General features: G+C 43.2%; 1 protein-coding gene across 1 annotated transcript; it reads left to right on the forward strand.

Moving 5' to 3' along the window:
- Positions 1–2,966: 2,966 nt before the first annotated feature.
- Alkal2 (ALK and LTK ligand 2) lies at positions 2,967–12,828 on the forward strand. Its single transcript, XM_031355651.1, has 5 exons — positions 2,967–3,689; positions 5,782–5,835; positions 5,917–5,997; positions 8,915–8,980; positions 12,238–12,828. The coding sequence occupies exons 1-4, from the start codon at positions 3,434–3,436 to the stop codon at positions 8,977–8,979; spliced, it is 456 nt and encodes a 151-aa protein (XP_031211511.1). The 5' UTR covers positions 2,967–3,433; the 3' UTR covers position 8,980; positions 12,238–12,828.
- The last annotated feature ends 709 nt before the right edge of the window (positions 12,829–13,537 follow it).

Consider the following 13,537-nt stretch of genomic DNA (forward strand, 5'->3'; position numbering starts at 1 on the left):
GGGGGTTTAAAGTAGTAATTCTCAACTTTTCTAATGCTATAATCCTTTAACCCAGCATGTTGTGGTGATCACCTGACCATAAAATAATTTTTGTTGATAATTCAGAACTGTATGTAAATTTGCTATTGTTATGAGTTATAATATGAATATCTCTGTTCTCTGATGGTCTATATGTTGGTTAAATTTTTTGCCAGTTTAATACAAGCTAGAGTAATCTAGGAAAAGAACCTTGATAGAGAAAAATGTCTCCATCAGAGTGCCCATAGGCAAGTCTGTATGGCATTGCCTTGATTGATGACTAATGTGGGAGGGTCCAGTCCACTGGGGACAGTGCCACCATGAGCAGGTAGTCTTGAGCTTTATAAGAAAGCAGGCTGAGCAAGTCATGTGGAGCAAGACAGTAAGCAGCACCCCTCCACGGCCTCTGCTTCATTTCCTGCCTCCCAGTACCTGCTCTGAGTTCCTGCCTGGGTTTCCCTCAATTGACTGAGACTAGGGATACAGAAGCCAAATAAACCCTTTCTTCCCAAGTTGCTTTTGGTCACAGTTTTTATCACAGCAATAGGAAAGTAAAGAATAAGACAAGCTAGAATATAGTTTCTTCCTATTTTTTTCTTTTTAGCTCATGAAATCCTTGGCAGTAGATAGTTGTTCATTTAGTAAAGAAGGGAATTATATAAATTTAATAACTTTTTCCCCCAAATAGATGTTAAGCTAATAGAAATGACTTCAGGTGAATTACCTTCTGCTTTTTGTAGGAAGTTGCTTGTTGTTATTGATGATATCACAGAATTATATAGTTTTAGATTAGGAACAATATCCAACCATATAGGCTGACTTTATGTAAAGAGAATTGGAGTGACCAAGTAATATTACAATCTATATTAAAAATTCTTGTCAATTTGCATGTATGATCTTGAAATCAGACTTCACTACCAAAGAGCTTAAAAGACCCACCATTCTGTTAAGTGGAGAACTCTACACAATTCATCTTGACAATATCATATAAAAGATGAATATACACTAATAGGGAACACATTCTTTCAAGTAAGTATTTAAAGTCTGGAAATGTTTATATATTATATGAAATGAGGAATGCTTGGAGTCATTTGACCATACATCTTTGCAAGATTAAACAGACACATAACTTGTCTGATCTTTGATTGTTAGATTTCATGTCCAAAAACCAACCAAACACACATTTTCTCTATTATTTGTGCACTGGGTTAAGCACAATACAATTGAGTGATGGAGAGGAGTCCCACAAAGACTCCGTTTGTCTCACTGACAACCAAAAGACCACAGAAGGATTATTTCATCACCAGCAAGGCTTATTGTGCTGGTAGAATTTGAAGGGGTGGACTCCATTCCTTTGCTGTTATTTTGTTTTATTTCCTCTCTAAAATTGAAGCTCTTGATTCTGTGAAGCCCTGTTTTAAACACGTCTAGGTAAATCTAAATGGTATTAAGCAAGATATAATCACAACAACCTAGAAACTTTCTACGTTTCCATTGCACTGTGATTAGTGGTACATAGATGTTGCAGATACCAGAGTATGGTAGATGCTGACCTCCTGAAGGGGAAAGCAGTTGGGCAGTTAGACTCCCTATTGTCAGAAGGACTTCATGTCCCTTTATACATGGATAGAGCAAAAAGGAAGAAAGAAGTACCCCATCTTAATCTGTTTAAGATCTGTCTCCCAGGAAACCTCCCTTTGTCTTGCATGCATTTCATCAGGACCCTATGCCTTTCTACTATATTGCATGCAACAAAGCTAAATAAAAAGCCCTAAACTAAACTAAAACTAAAAGAAACCCCAATTTGAAAATCAAATTGTTTGCTTTTAAAGATAGACCCAAAGGGTCACATTTTAGGGTCTCCCATAGCTACTGGTTCTACTCTACCAGGCACTTGATCATCTAGGGAAAGAGGTACCAGTGAAGGGAAGGAGTAGGTGGTGGAGAGAGGAGACTGAGTTAGAACCCAAGAACTGTGCAGAGTAGGGGCTGGCATACAGGGATCCCTTGCTCACCCTTGGCCAGTGCAGGTGCGCACCTGTAAGGCACTGCATCTTCGCAGCAGCCTGAGCAGCTGCGGGTTAAAGATCAAGGCTTTTAATGCTTGCCTTCTCCCTTTCTGATGCTGTACTAAGAACACCTTTCCCCGATGTGATCGCTGACTTGGAGGACTTCCAGCTCCTGCCCAGAAAGCACCAATGAAATGGGAAACTGTGCAGTTGGTAATACTTATCACAAGAGGAAAAAAAAAATCAAGCAAGTAAATTGCTGAGCCCTTGCAAATGTGCCTGGCTATTTCCAAAAGATCAAACTTTCTTAAAGATGCAGCTTTGAGTGGCAAGAGCTCTGGAGCCAACCAGGGCCAGGGTCCAACGTGGTATAGCAGTGTTGCTGCTCTCAGAACCTTCGCAGGCTGCTTGGGTCCCTCCAAGTGTGAGGCTTTCTGCAGGACGCTCCTGCTCCCATCGTCTATCTTCTTCAGGACCAGAAACCGGCCTGTGTTCAGCAGATTCCTCTTCAGATAAGTCCGGACTCTAGATGACACTCAATGTTGAGGCAATCAAGCAGCTCCTTTTAAATAGCCCAAGATCTACATTTAGACAAAAACAGATCCCAGTTCCCGGTAAAGGCGTTTCTGCTCATCCTGTCACTTGTGACAGGAACGGAGGGAAACAGACTGCGGGAGAGGGAGACAGGAGAGGCAGAGGAAGGACAAGAGAGGGGGAGACCAGACGCGGGTGGAGACGTGAGGGAGGGGCGGAGACTGAAGACTGGGCCAGGAGGGGACAGGGGAGGGGATGAGAGAGCGAGAGGCGGAGGGGCCTGACGAATATCCGCGCCCCAGAGCGGCGCTCCGTGGTTCTAATTAAAGCGGCGCTCGGAACCCGGGGGACCCGCCTGACGTCGGCGGCCGCGGGGATAAGAAGCGCCCGAGAACAGCGGGACTCGGAGCAGCAGGGTGAGCGCTGTCCCCCGTAAGAGCTGCGTGCGCTTCCTGTGTCCCTGCGCTGGACAAGTGGGGCTGGAGCTCGACAAGTAGTGGCGGGACAAGGGGACCGGGGATCGCGGCAGACGCGGGACCTCTGGTGATCAGGTGCCCAAGGGCGACGCGGGATCCACGGCGTGGGCACAGGTGCCCGAGGGCAGAGCGGGACCCGCCGCTGGCAGGTGCCCCTACCTCTCAAGTCCAGGGCCGCCCATCTGCTCCGCAGCTCCCGACCTCGGCAGCCCCCGGGGCGTCACCTGTGGCCTCACATCTCCAAGAGGTGTCCAAAGACCCCGGCGCGCCAGTCCCCGTGGTGAAAGAAAGTTCTGCGGCGGGCTCAGGCTGCGCTTGGACTCCGCGTGCGGGAAACTTGGGCGCCGGCTGCTGGGGCGGCGGGTCCCAAGACCCGCGACACAGGCCACCAGGGCCATGCGCGCGTCCGGGCGCCCATTGCTCCTTGCGCTGCTGCTACTACTGAGCACGGTGGGGGACCGGGGACGCGCGCAGCCCAGGGGGCCTGCAGACCGGCAAACGCTGCTGAGATTGCTAGTAGAGCTGGTCCAGGAGCTGAAGAAATTCCACATAGGAGACTCCAAGAGGCTGCAGCTCCTCGGGGAGTCCGACTTTGCCCTGGGCCGCCGAGAGGCCACGGATTATGGGGCAGACCAAGAGGAGCAGAGAGTGGGTGAGTGTTCCTCGGTGTAGTAGACCTGGTGGAGGGCTTAGACGGGGTGAGAATCCAGCAGTGTAGACCATGATATGCAAGAGAGTAAGGGAGGGTTGTGGCTGCGTAGCTTTTGAAAGGCAGAAAGTAAGAGATGAGTATCTGGCAGCATAGACCTGTGGGGTCAGAGTGTGGAAGAGGGAGCCCTAGCAGTGTGCATCCAGGAAACAGAGTGAGGGAGTGTCCCATAGCAGTGCAGACCACAAAGTACAGAAAGTTAGTAAGATTGAGCTGTGGCAAGTATGGACCAGTGGGGTGGAGACTGGATGAGGATCCGGACAGTGTAGACTGTGAGGAACAGAAAGTATCTCCTCAGTTTAGACCTGAGGGGTAGAGAGAATTGATGGGCGTCTGAGAGTGCCAACAACGTACAAGGTAGAGAGTAACTGGCAATGTAGATTTGATAGACAGAATTGGTGAGAATGAGTCTTAGCCGGGCGTGGTGGCGCACGCCTTTAATCCCAGCACTTGGGAGGCAGAGGCAGGTGGATTTCTGAGTTCGAGGCCAGCCTGGTCTACAGAGTGAGCTCCAGGACAGCCAGGGCTATACAGAGAAACCCTGTCTCGAAAAACCAAAAAAAAAAAAAAAAAAGAGAGAGAGAGAGAGAGAATGAGTCTTGACCTGAGAAACCAAGGATGTATGATTGTCCAGCCATATGACGTAAAGAGTGAGTGGGGAGTCCCGTCATCGTGGGCTCCGAAAGAGTTCTAGCCAGTGTCCACTGAGGCGCAAAAGTGGATCTCGACAGTATGGATGGAAGGGCTAACTTCCGTGTCTGAAAGACACATTATATTAATATTTCTTAAGAACTGTTTTTCAGAAACAAAGGTTTAAAGACAAATCAACTTTAAAATTTAACTGATGGTTTTGTGTGTTTGTGTGTGTGTTTGTTTTGGTTTGGTTTTGCTTGTTTCTCAAGAAAAAAACTGGCAGAAACAAGAGACTGTGTGAGCCTCTATGATAGCAATCCTAATCCACTTCCAAGATGTGCTGGTGCTCAGTGGAGGACACTCTGCTCTTTCCAGGGGAGGGTTCCCAGTCCACCGTTTCCAGCAGAGGCTGAGATGGCCAGACCTTCCCTGATGGAGCCCTTCCCGGAGTGGCCCGTGGGAATTTCTCAGGGAAGCATACAAGCTTTTAATGCTCTCATGACACAATTAGGTCAAATATGATAGGGTCACTTTTGTGTAAACTGACTCAAATAAGGAGTGCACGAAGAAAGGCCTTGGGGAGTAGTCTCCATGTCCCTCGTGGAAGACTCAATGCCAGTGTCTCTCTTCAGCTATTGGGAAAGCAGAGTACAATATTTCTGGTAAAATAAAGTGTGACATTACACAATCATAGAGAAACTACTTGCCTCACGTGGGTCAGAGACATAGAAAATGATTGAAGAGACTGAGAAATGATGCAAAAACAATATCCAAACTCAGAAAAAAAATCAGGGAACCATCGCTGGAGAGCAGGTGCCCACTAAAAGCATGATTATGAAATGGTATATGAAAACCTTTTTTTAGGTCCCCTCCTTTGCCTTATAAACCAAGGTGATGTATATTCCCATCTGTTCACACCAGCCTATCAGAAAACCCTAAGGAAATTTGATCCTTAAAAAATTACCTACAATCTATATTGTTCAGTGACACATTTTGGGAGTTGAAGGTTCAGGTTTATTTCTTGAACTTTTAAATGATATGGAATTTGACTTCAAAGTTCTTCCCATTAAAGTGTATACAAGTGATTCATCTACTGGAACATATCCAAAAAAATATGTTTTTGTCATCCTGTAACTTTATGGCCTCTGACTTACTATATCCAGAGAGAATAGACTGGTAATATTTGGAGCTTTAAGAGTCATTAGTGCTGCTTGAGAAAAAAAAAATCATGTCCCAACCCGAGTGCCCCCATTGTATTTTGTGCAACTACCAAGTGTTCTCCTGTTTTATTCAGTGCATTGTAGTGTGGATAATGCAATTCTCAAAATTTCCTCCACATTCACCTAACGACCACACTTCATAGGTGCTCTGTTCAAGTAATACGATTTCTCACCCCTCGTAGAGATTGTTCCTCGAGATCTAAGGATGAAGGACAAGTTTCTGAAACATCTCACAGGTGTGTGTCCCCTTCAGTCCTCTGCCCCCCCTTGCTCCTTTGTGCCCTGAGTCTTTGTGACTTTCTTCCTTTGTGTTCCAGGTCCTCTCTATTTCAGTCCAAAGTGCAGCAAGCACTTTCACAGACTTTACCACAACACGAGAGACTGCACCATCCCTGCATGTAAGTGAGCACCCAGTAGACAAAACTCCACTCTTCCTTCAGTGCAGTGGATCTGCTCTGTGACAGGTGTGGGGCCTGAGTGTCCCCACCCGACTGGACTGGGGCAGGATGCCTAGAGATGGTAGCAGATGGCTTAAATTCTCCAGCAACCAGTGCCACTCATGATAACCCATTGGACGTAATCAGCTCTTGCAATGGCTGACCCCTTTCATTCACATTTTCATTTGTTTATGAACAAAGTCTATTCTATTCAGGTGAACTTCACAGAGATCAGGCGTGAGTTGCTCAGGTATCTGCTGGTGGTCAGAGTGATGGGGTCTAACCAGCCTGGTTGTCCCGAGGTTCTTTCTTCGGCCAAACTTTTTCGACCATCTCCATGGCTCTGACCACTGTGGTTTTCATCCCACCAATAATAAAATCCCCAGCATCCAAGAATCTTATTTGCTATTCCAAATGCGGTTCTTCTGGCTGTTCTTCAGCTCGGTGACACAGGGCTCATACATTGGCCCTGTTTCTCATATGTCTTTCTTTCATTTAAATTTCTTTTCATTTTCAACAAGCTTTATCTATTTATCTACTGTAGTATATCTCATTTCCCCCAAATGATTCCTTATGCTCTTCATAAAACCATTTATTTTTAAATGGGATGATGAACTTTGCTTGATTTAAAACTGAAAGGAGAAAAGCCTTGCAGACACATCAGGATCTTCCTGGCAGATGACAGAGGACCGAAGCCCAGTCAGCAGACCCAAATGGCCTTTTTGCTTGCCACAAATATACCAGTTACATGAAGTAGTGACCTTTTTTTTCTGTTTAGGCAGCAGAGCTTTTCTGAATAATGATACCTGTCATTTACAGACTGCTTCTGTGTGACAGACACTGCTAGGTAGGCTCTTCCCTCACATCTGTGGGTCGTGGCCCAGCAAGGCTGCCTCAGTAGCACTTATCAGACACAGTCAGGCCTGAAGCCCAAGGTGAGCAGACATGCTTCCTGTAGAATTTGATTTTCAATTTGAACTTGCCATAAGTTCCCCTTCTGTCATTATCTCCCCTGTTCTCCTGTGTACTGAAATCATCTTCTGTTTTGAGAATTAACTTGTCTCTTGGGGACACAGAACCTTTTTTATTGTTTAAGTGTATATCTATTTTACAATAAATATTCTCATACAACAATATGATTCTAGACCCTAAGTCTGAATATGACCTTCTAGCATTAAAACCTATCCACTTGGAGATTAGAAGACAGGATTTAAATGGCTTGTCACAGAGGCATCAAGGCCAGGCTCAAGGCTCATGCTCCACCTTACAGTCTCTTCAAGCTTCTCCCAGAGAGTTGTACCATGCTCCACACTGTCGTATCCTTTTGTAATAATATACAGACTTCTGGTCACATCTCAAGCTGAGTCCCCAGAGGGGGAAGGCTGATACATTTGCGCATTGAGATTAGCTCCTTCCACTTCTTCTTCCACAAAGAACAGAGCAGTAGGTATCTCTTTTGGGATGCTTTAAGATGTTCAGAAATTCACTGAAATCCTGGGGTTCTAGAATCACTATGAACCATAGAGCCCAGCCTTCTTAGGTAGCCATAGTAGCTTGGTGGAATGAAAACCAAGTCTCTCTTCTTACTAGTAAACAGAATAAGTTCTACCTACATGCACATTAGTGGTTGTGGGGCATTGTTTGAGACTTGGAGTGAGATGGGAACAGCTAGGATCTGCGCAGGTTACAAATGCAAGTATTTACAGTTTGTTAATTAAGTTGCTCCTGGACTCACAGTCTACTCACCTTGGTATAGACCCTATTTAGGAAAACTGCATTCCAAATAGTGAGCAAGAAAAGCAATAAAGTAAAAATCTAGGAGATCAATTCCAAATAAGTTAAGCTCTCCTCTTTGAACTAAAAGTATATATGCCATAAACACTTCAAAGGTAACTTTTTGGAAGTGTGTAACCATTGTCATTGTCACTCACTCAGATTTTCCTTTGAGGGTAAATACCTCCTGAGATGTAAACTGTAGTAAATCATAAATTACGGAAGCTTTTCACATAATTTTGTGCTGGGGAAATTCTCCTATAGCTGCGGTAACTAAGCCTTCCTACTTACTTTTTGATGGAGAAGAAGAATGAAGTGTGGAATCTACAATGAATATCAGGCAGCACTCAAAAACTATTATCTTTTTCTTCTACAGTTACACTTTTTCTTACTACACTTGAAATTTTGCTTTTCAATCCCCCCGCCCCTTTACTGCTGACGATTGGTTCAAGGGCTTCCCACAAGCACTTTATCACTGAGCTACACCTACCCCCATTTCTCTTTTTTACTTTTTGGAACATATTCTTGTTAAGTTGCTCAGGGTGGCCTCAAATCCATTCAGTAGCCCAGGCTAGCATTGAACTTATCCAAGTTGCTCAGGGTTGCCTCAAATCCACTCAGTAGCCCAGGCTAGCACTGAACTTATCCTCTTGCCTCTGCTTCTTGCCATAGCCTCCCATACAGATCCCTTTGACCCACTTTCTTTCAAACATCACTCTAAAAGTCTGTATAAGGCTCATCTCAGGTGGGGAATCTGAAAGAGCATTCAGGGGCGTGTAAAAAGCCTATCTCACTTAAAGCAACACTCATGGCATTTCTGTGAACCCAGCAGCCATAGTTCAGAGGATGCCATGTCTGTCCCCTTCTGTAGACCTCATCTTATTTCTGCTTGTAATGCCAAGAAAGTAAGCAACTTAGAACTCATGATTCCAGACAAGGCTCTTTTGTTTCTAGGGACTTCAAAATATTTAAAAAAAAAAAAAGTTATAGTGCTTTATATACTTGCAAAACAAACAAACAAAAGAACAACAACACAAAACAGCCTATTTTAATTTTAGTGTTGTGAAGACAACTGACAAGGGTCCATGGTTTGTTTTTACTGCAGACTATAAAAGGTGTGCCAGGTTACTTACTCGGCTGGCTGTCAGTCCCATGTGCATGGAGAGATAAGGTAAGTTCCCAAACAATCGTGGTGGCCAAACAGCAGGTGTCAGGATCCCATTTAAGTCATAAAACACACATAGAATTCAGTCATGCATTCTCTACAGTAGACTCACTCTGAGCAAAAGACAGCCAACTCACCTCAAAACATTGGCCATGAGTAAAAGGCTCCCCCTGCTGGCTATCTGCAGTGGACATTGTTACTGGAAGTTCCTATTAGCACTTAGTTGATTTTAGCACAGGCAGTTTTACATCAAGATACATGTTTCAACCTATTGCTGTTGACCTCCAGGTTCAACTATTATTGACATTAACGGATAGACACAAATGTCCTTCAAATTTTATTTAATAAACAACATAGAGAATGTGGTAGGTTAGGAACGGTGGCTCCTTGCTAGCCGACCATGCACTGCACATCAGCCCATAAAAAACAAATTCAAAAACTGAAGCACAGGGAGGGGGGGATATAGCTCCAAGGGTATGGGCACTTGTTATGCAAGCATGAGGCTCAGAGTTTAAATCCCTATTAGTCATGTAAAATGCCAGACTTGGCTACAGACACATGTAAGCCCAGAGCTGCAGTGGCTACACAGGAGGATTACCTTAACACCAGTTTCAATGACAGACTTTGTCTTGAAGGACTTAGGTGAAGTTATATACCAGAACACTCCACATTCTTCTGTATGCATACATGGGCATGTACATCTGCATACATGTATACCTACCACATGCACACACAAAATCCTGAGACATGCTTGTAAAATGTGCTTTCCTTTCACACCTTAGTAAAACAAAACAAAAACATTTTTTCATGCTTATACATGTTCCACTGAACCAAGCATGTTCTGCTTGATTTGTTTTTGTTGTTTGTAAGTTAGATTATGCTATTTGTTACTACCCACAGCCACACCCTGTAAAGGTTTAGAGTCTTATCATTAGAACAAAAATTTAACACAGATAACATAACGTTTCTGAGTGTTGATGCTAATATTTAGTGGCAAAAATGTAAATGTACTATCAGGTTGTAACTGTACACTGGACTCCTGAGGCTCTCAGCTTAATGTGTTGTGGGGAAATAGCATTACTTCCCAACATAAACTCCATACTACTCAATCATTTCAGACAAACTGACAGAACTTTAATTTAATCAGTTCTGTATTTTTAACATCATAAAAGTATGTCAGGCATTATTAGGTGGGAATTCATACCACAAAAAGATCTACTTCCTAAATGCAAATAGCTGTTCCCAGAAAACATGCCTGCTTTCCAGGAAAAAAAGAAAAGTAAATGTTACATGTTTTTAGTAGTTGCCTGTCTCATAAAAAATGGATGAGAACCGCACTCTGTCGTATACAGGCATGCTCAGTACACAGGCAACACTGTGCAGAGGCAAACCTTGGACCTGGCTGGGCCAGCAGGGCCAGTACACGGCAGCCTCACAGTGATGGCCACCATATATCCTCACAATCCGGACTGAATGGTTTATCATGAGCAAGAACCACTAAAAGTAAGAGGCTCTCTTCTAAGGATGAAGTGAAAGAACAGAGAGAGCTGCACACGCGCCCGGCACTCTTTGGAGGAAGCCGGAGTTCATATACCAAAGCTGACAAGTGCATGCCCTCATTTCCCTTCTTTGCAACATTTTCCATTTTCTCACCTCATTTATAGCACACACAAACACACACACACACACATACACACACACTTGTACTGGGAAATAAAATTCTCACTTCCATTATGTGTTTTTGTAGAGGTGTCACCACCTTACTAGGAAGTCATTTGGGAAGTATTTCTATTTAATTGCGAATCAGGACAGAATGTCCAGCTTATCCAGAGAACTTTCATGCCTTTGGTATCATCTAGCCTCCTGAGAGCTGGTTGCTCCTACACAGAATTCAGTTTCCCAGAGAAAAACCACCACCCGGACTCACATGCCTGCTCTAAATGGTGTATGCCTTCCAGGCCTCAGCAGCACATCTGTGCTTGCCCAGTACCATAGATTACAGAAAAACATGAAGGAAAAGGCAAAGTACATTGAATAGATATGGTATGGCACAGCCACAGTAAGTCTCACACTGGCCTCTGCTGTACTCCTTCATTATCCAGTGTGGATTTGACAGGCTACTGTAACATGGTTACAAGGGAAGGAAGATCTCTGTTCACAAACTTCTGCACCAAAGGCCACCTGCTTCAACAGTCCAAAAAGGAATAGGTTCAGTTTGGCCAAAATATGGGTGTACATGTCAGTTCAAAACACTAGCATCTCTGTCAACTATTAGTTTAAAACTTTTACTACTACTACTACTACTACTACTACTACTACTACTACTACTACTACTACTACTACTACGACAACGACGACGACTTAGGTAGCATCTCTGTACTTTGCAGATTGGTTCAGGGCACTAGTCAGATCCTCAGGGCCAGAATGAGCATCATGTCTCACTACCCTGGAGAAAACCTTGAGCACGTTCTGCTGGTTCCCAGTGGCCACACAAGTTTTCTGCTATATCCAGTCTTTGTTTTCTAGCTTCAAGACCACTGGTCTAGATTCCTGTCTCTGCTCTAGACCAGAGCCTGCAGGGCAGGTTTTACAAGTCCTATAAGAAAAGTACTGAGCAAATTCATGAAGTTTTCTTGGGGAAAGTCAGTAGGCATCCCCTCACCAGAGAAAGCACATTCTGAGTCGCACACATGCCTCACTACTGAACCTACGATGAGTTAAGTGAACAGCCTGAGCTCTGGGCTAGTTTTTAAAGTACAGGCATGGGTAGTAAACACTTACTACACACGGTTTCACCTGAATATGGCCTAGTGACCTTGATGTTATCTTCATGACTAAAAGGTGAACAGGTATTCTAACAAGGAGTCCTAAAAGGTTTTTGATTAAATAGTGGCTTTGTGAACACAGCACTGTGAGGCAAGCAAACTCTTCCCCAGAAGTGACACAAACTGCAAATCTGTTGACAGAATACCCAAAGATCCCCATCACACATGTAAGACCAAGCACCAAACTTCACTTGAGCAAGTATTTATTCACAGGTGTGCATAGTGGCTGTCATCCTTAGGCATAGCAAGCACATGGTAACTATAGAATTGGGTTGTTTTCCAGGTGGGAGTTGGGGAAGGACCTAAGCTTTGAACATAAGAGAAATACAGGCTCCTTATTCATAAATGTGTTGTTATATTGCTGAACTTGCACCATGTCCTCTAGAATTGGTAATAAGAAGTGAGTAGCTATATGACATCAAATGTAATTGTTTTCAGCTGCAAAGGAGCGACACACCAGGAACCTTGAAAAGTGCCTTGGAAACCAACAGAACAGAACCATCTTCATGCCCACTTCCTGTGGACAGAGATTTATTTTTGCACTCTTCCATAATTCCTTTGCATTTTCTATGTTGCTGACAGTTTACGAATATACATTCAGCGAATCAGTGTATCTGTCAGTGAGATCTGCTACTCTTAGATTATAAGAACAGACAACACTCCACATTTGATGTATTGTTCTGTAAAATGAGGTATTTTCCTTTTAAGATTAGGTGAAACCACAAGGAATATTTCTTTAGAAACATAGGCAGAACATTAAACTGTATTTTCATAGAGCATATAGTATGATTTGACATTTTGTATTCCACAATCAAAATCCCAAAGTATAGTTTGGAACTGCATGAAAAATTTTAATGAAAACCAAAAAAACCTCAGTTGTGTTGAAAACAGTGGCATATGTATCTGTGGATATGCCAAGGCCAGTCCCATTTGTCCTCTGTCAATGTAAAAGTACATTCCAGGTATTGTACAATATGTAAATACTGTGAATAAATACAAGAAAATAAATGAAGTGTTTGGAATAATGAACAGTATTCAGAATGACTCTTCTATAGCAATTTCATAGCTCAGAATATATATATATATATATACACACACACACATTGTTCACTATATATATATATATATATACACATATATAAACACTGTGTGTGTGTGTGTGTAGATGTGACTAAGCACTGAATGACATAAATTCCTGATCACTTGATTTCATTTAGTCATAAATACTCCACATCTACCATTTCTACCTGATTGTAAAAGAATGCCAAACAAAGAAGCACCCTGAGAACAGTTTTAAAATTTAATGGCTATATTTTAAACAAGTAATTTGATTGAATGTAAAAAGTTAAGTTTCTCAGTTCATGAGCCCTTATACACGCTGTATAAGGCTGTTTGGGACAGCCATAGAACAAAGCAAAACCCCTTATTCCAAGGATCTGCGTGTAAGATATACATGAAAACTTTCAAGAAAACAATAGGATCTTATGACATGAAAGAGAAATTTGAGATTCTGAAGCAACTACTGAAGTAGGTTGGAGAGCTTTTGACTTAATCTATTTCCTCCTTGTGGTTGACTACCTTCCCTTTCCCTTCCTAGTTTTTAATTTTATGAAAACTCTGACCAAAACCCCACAAGAGCCAGAAACAGGCAGCTGAAGTGTCTGCCTTTGCTGGGACATCATGGCCTTTCTGTATTGGGCCTTTCTGTATTGGGACAGCTGCTTTCTTCTGGAGAGTC

The sequence above is a fragment of the Mastomys coucha genome, unplaced genomic scaffold, assembly GCF_008632895.1.
Source record: "Mastomys coucha isolate ucsf_1 unplaced genomic scaffold, UCSF_Mcou_1 pScaffold6, whole genome shotgun sequence".
In the NCBI taxonomy this organism is placed as follows: domain Eukaryota; kingdom Metazoa; phylum Chordata; class Mammalia; order Rodentia; family Muridae; genus Mastomys; species Mastomys coucha.

What these genes read in the sequence shown, in the direction of transcription:
- Alkal2 (XM_031355651.1), top strand. Translation starts at nt 3,434, where the DNA reads ATGCGCGCGTCCGGGCGCCCATTGCTCCTTGCGCTGCTGCTACTACTG. An exon ending in CCAAGAGGAGCAGAGAGTGG is followed by an intron (nt 3,690 to 5,781) that starts GTGAGTGTTCCT and finishes CACCCCTCGTAG; the next exon opens with AGATTGTTCCTCGAGATCTA. An exon ending in AGACTGCACCATCCCTGCAT is followed by an intron (nt 5,998 to 8,914) that starts GTAAGTGAGCAC and finishes TTTTTACTGCAG; the next exon opens with ACTATAAAAGGTGTGCCAGG.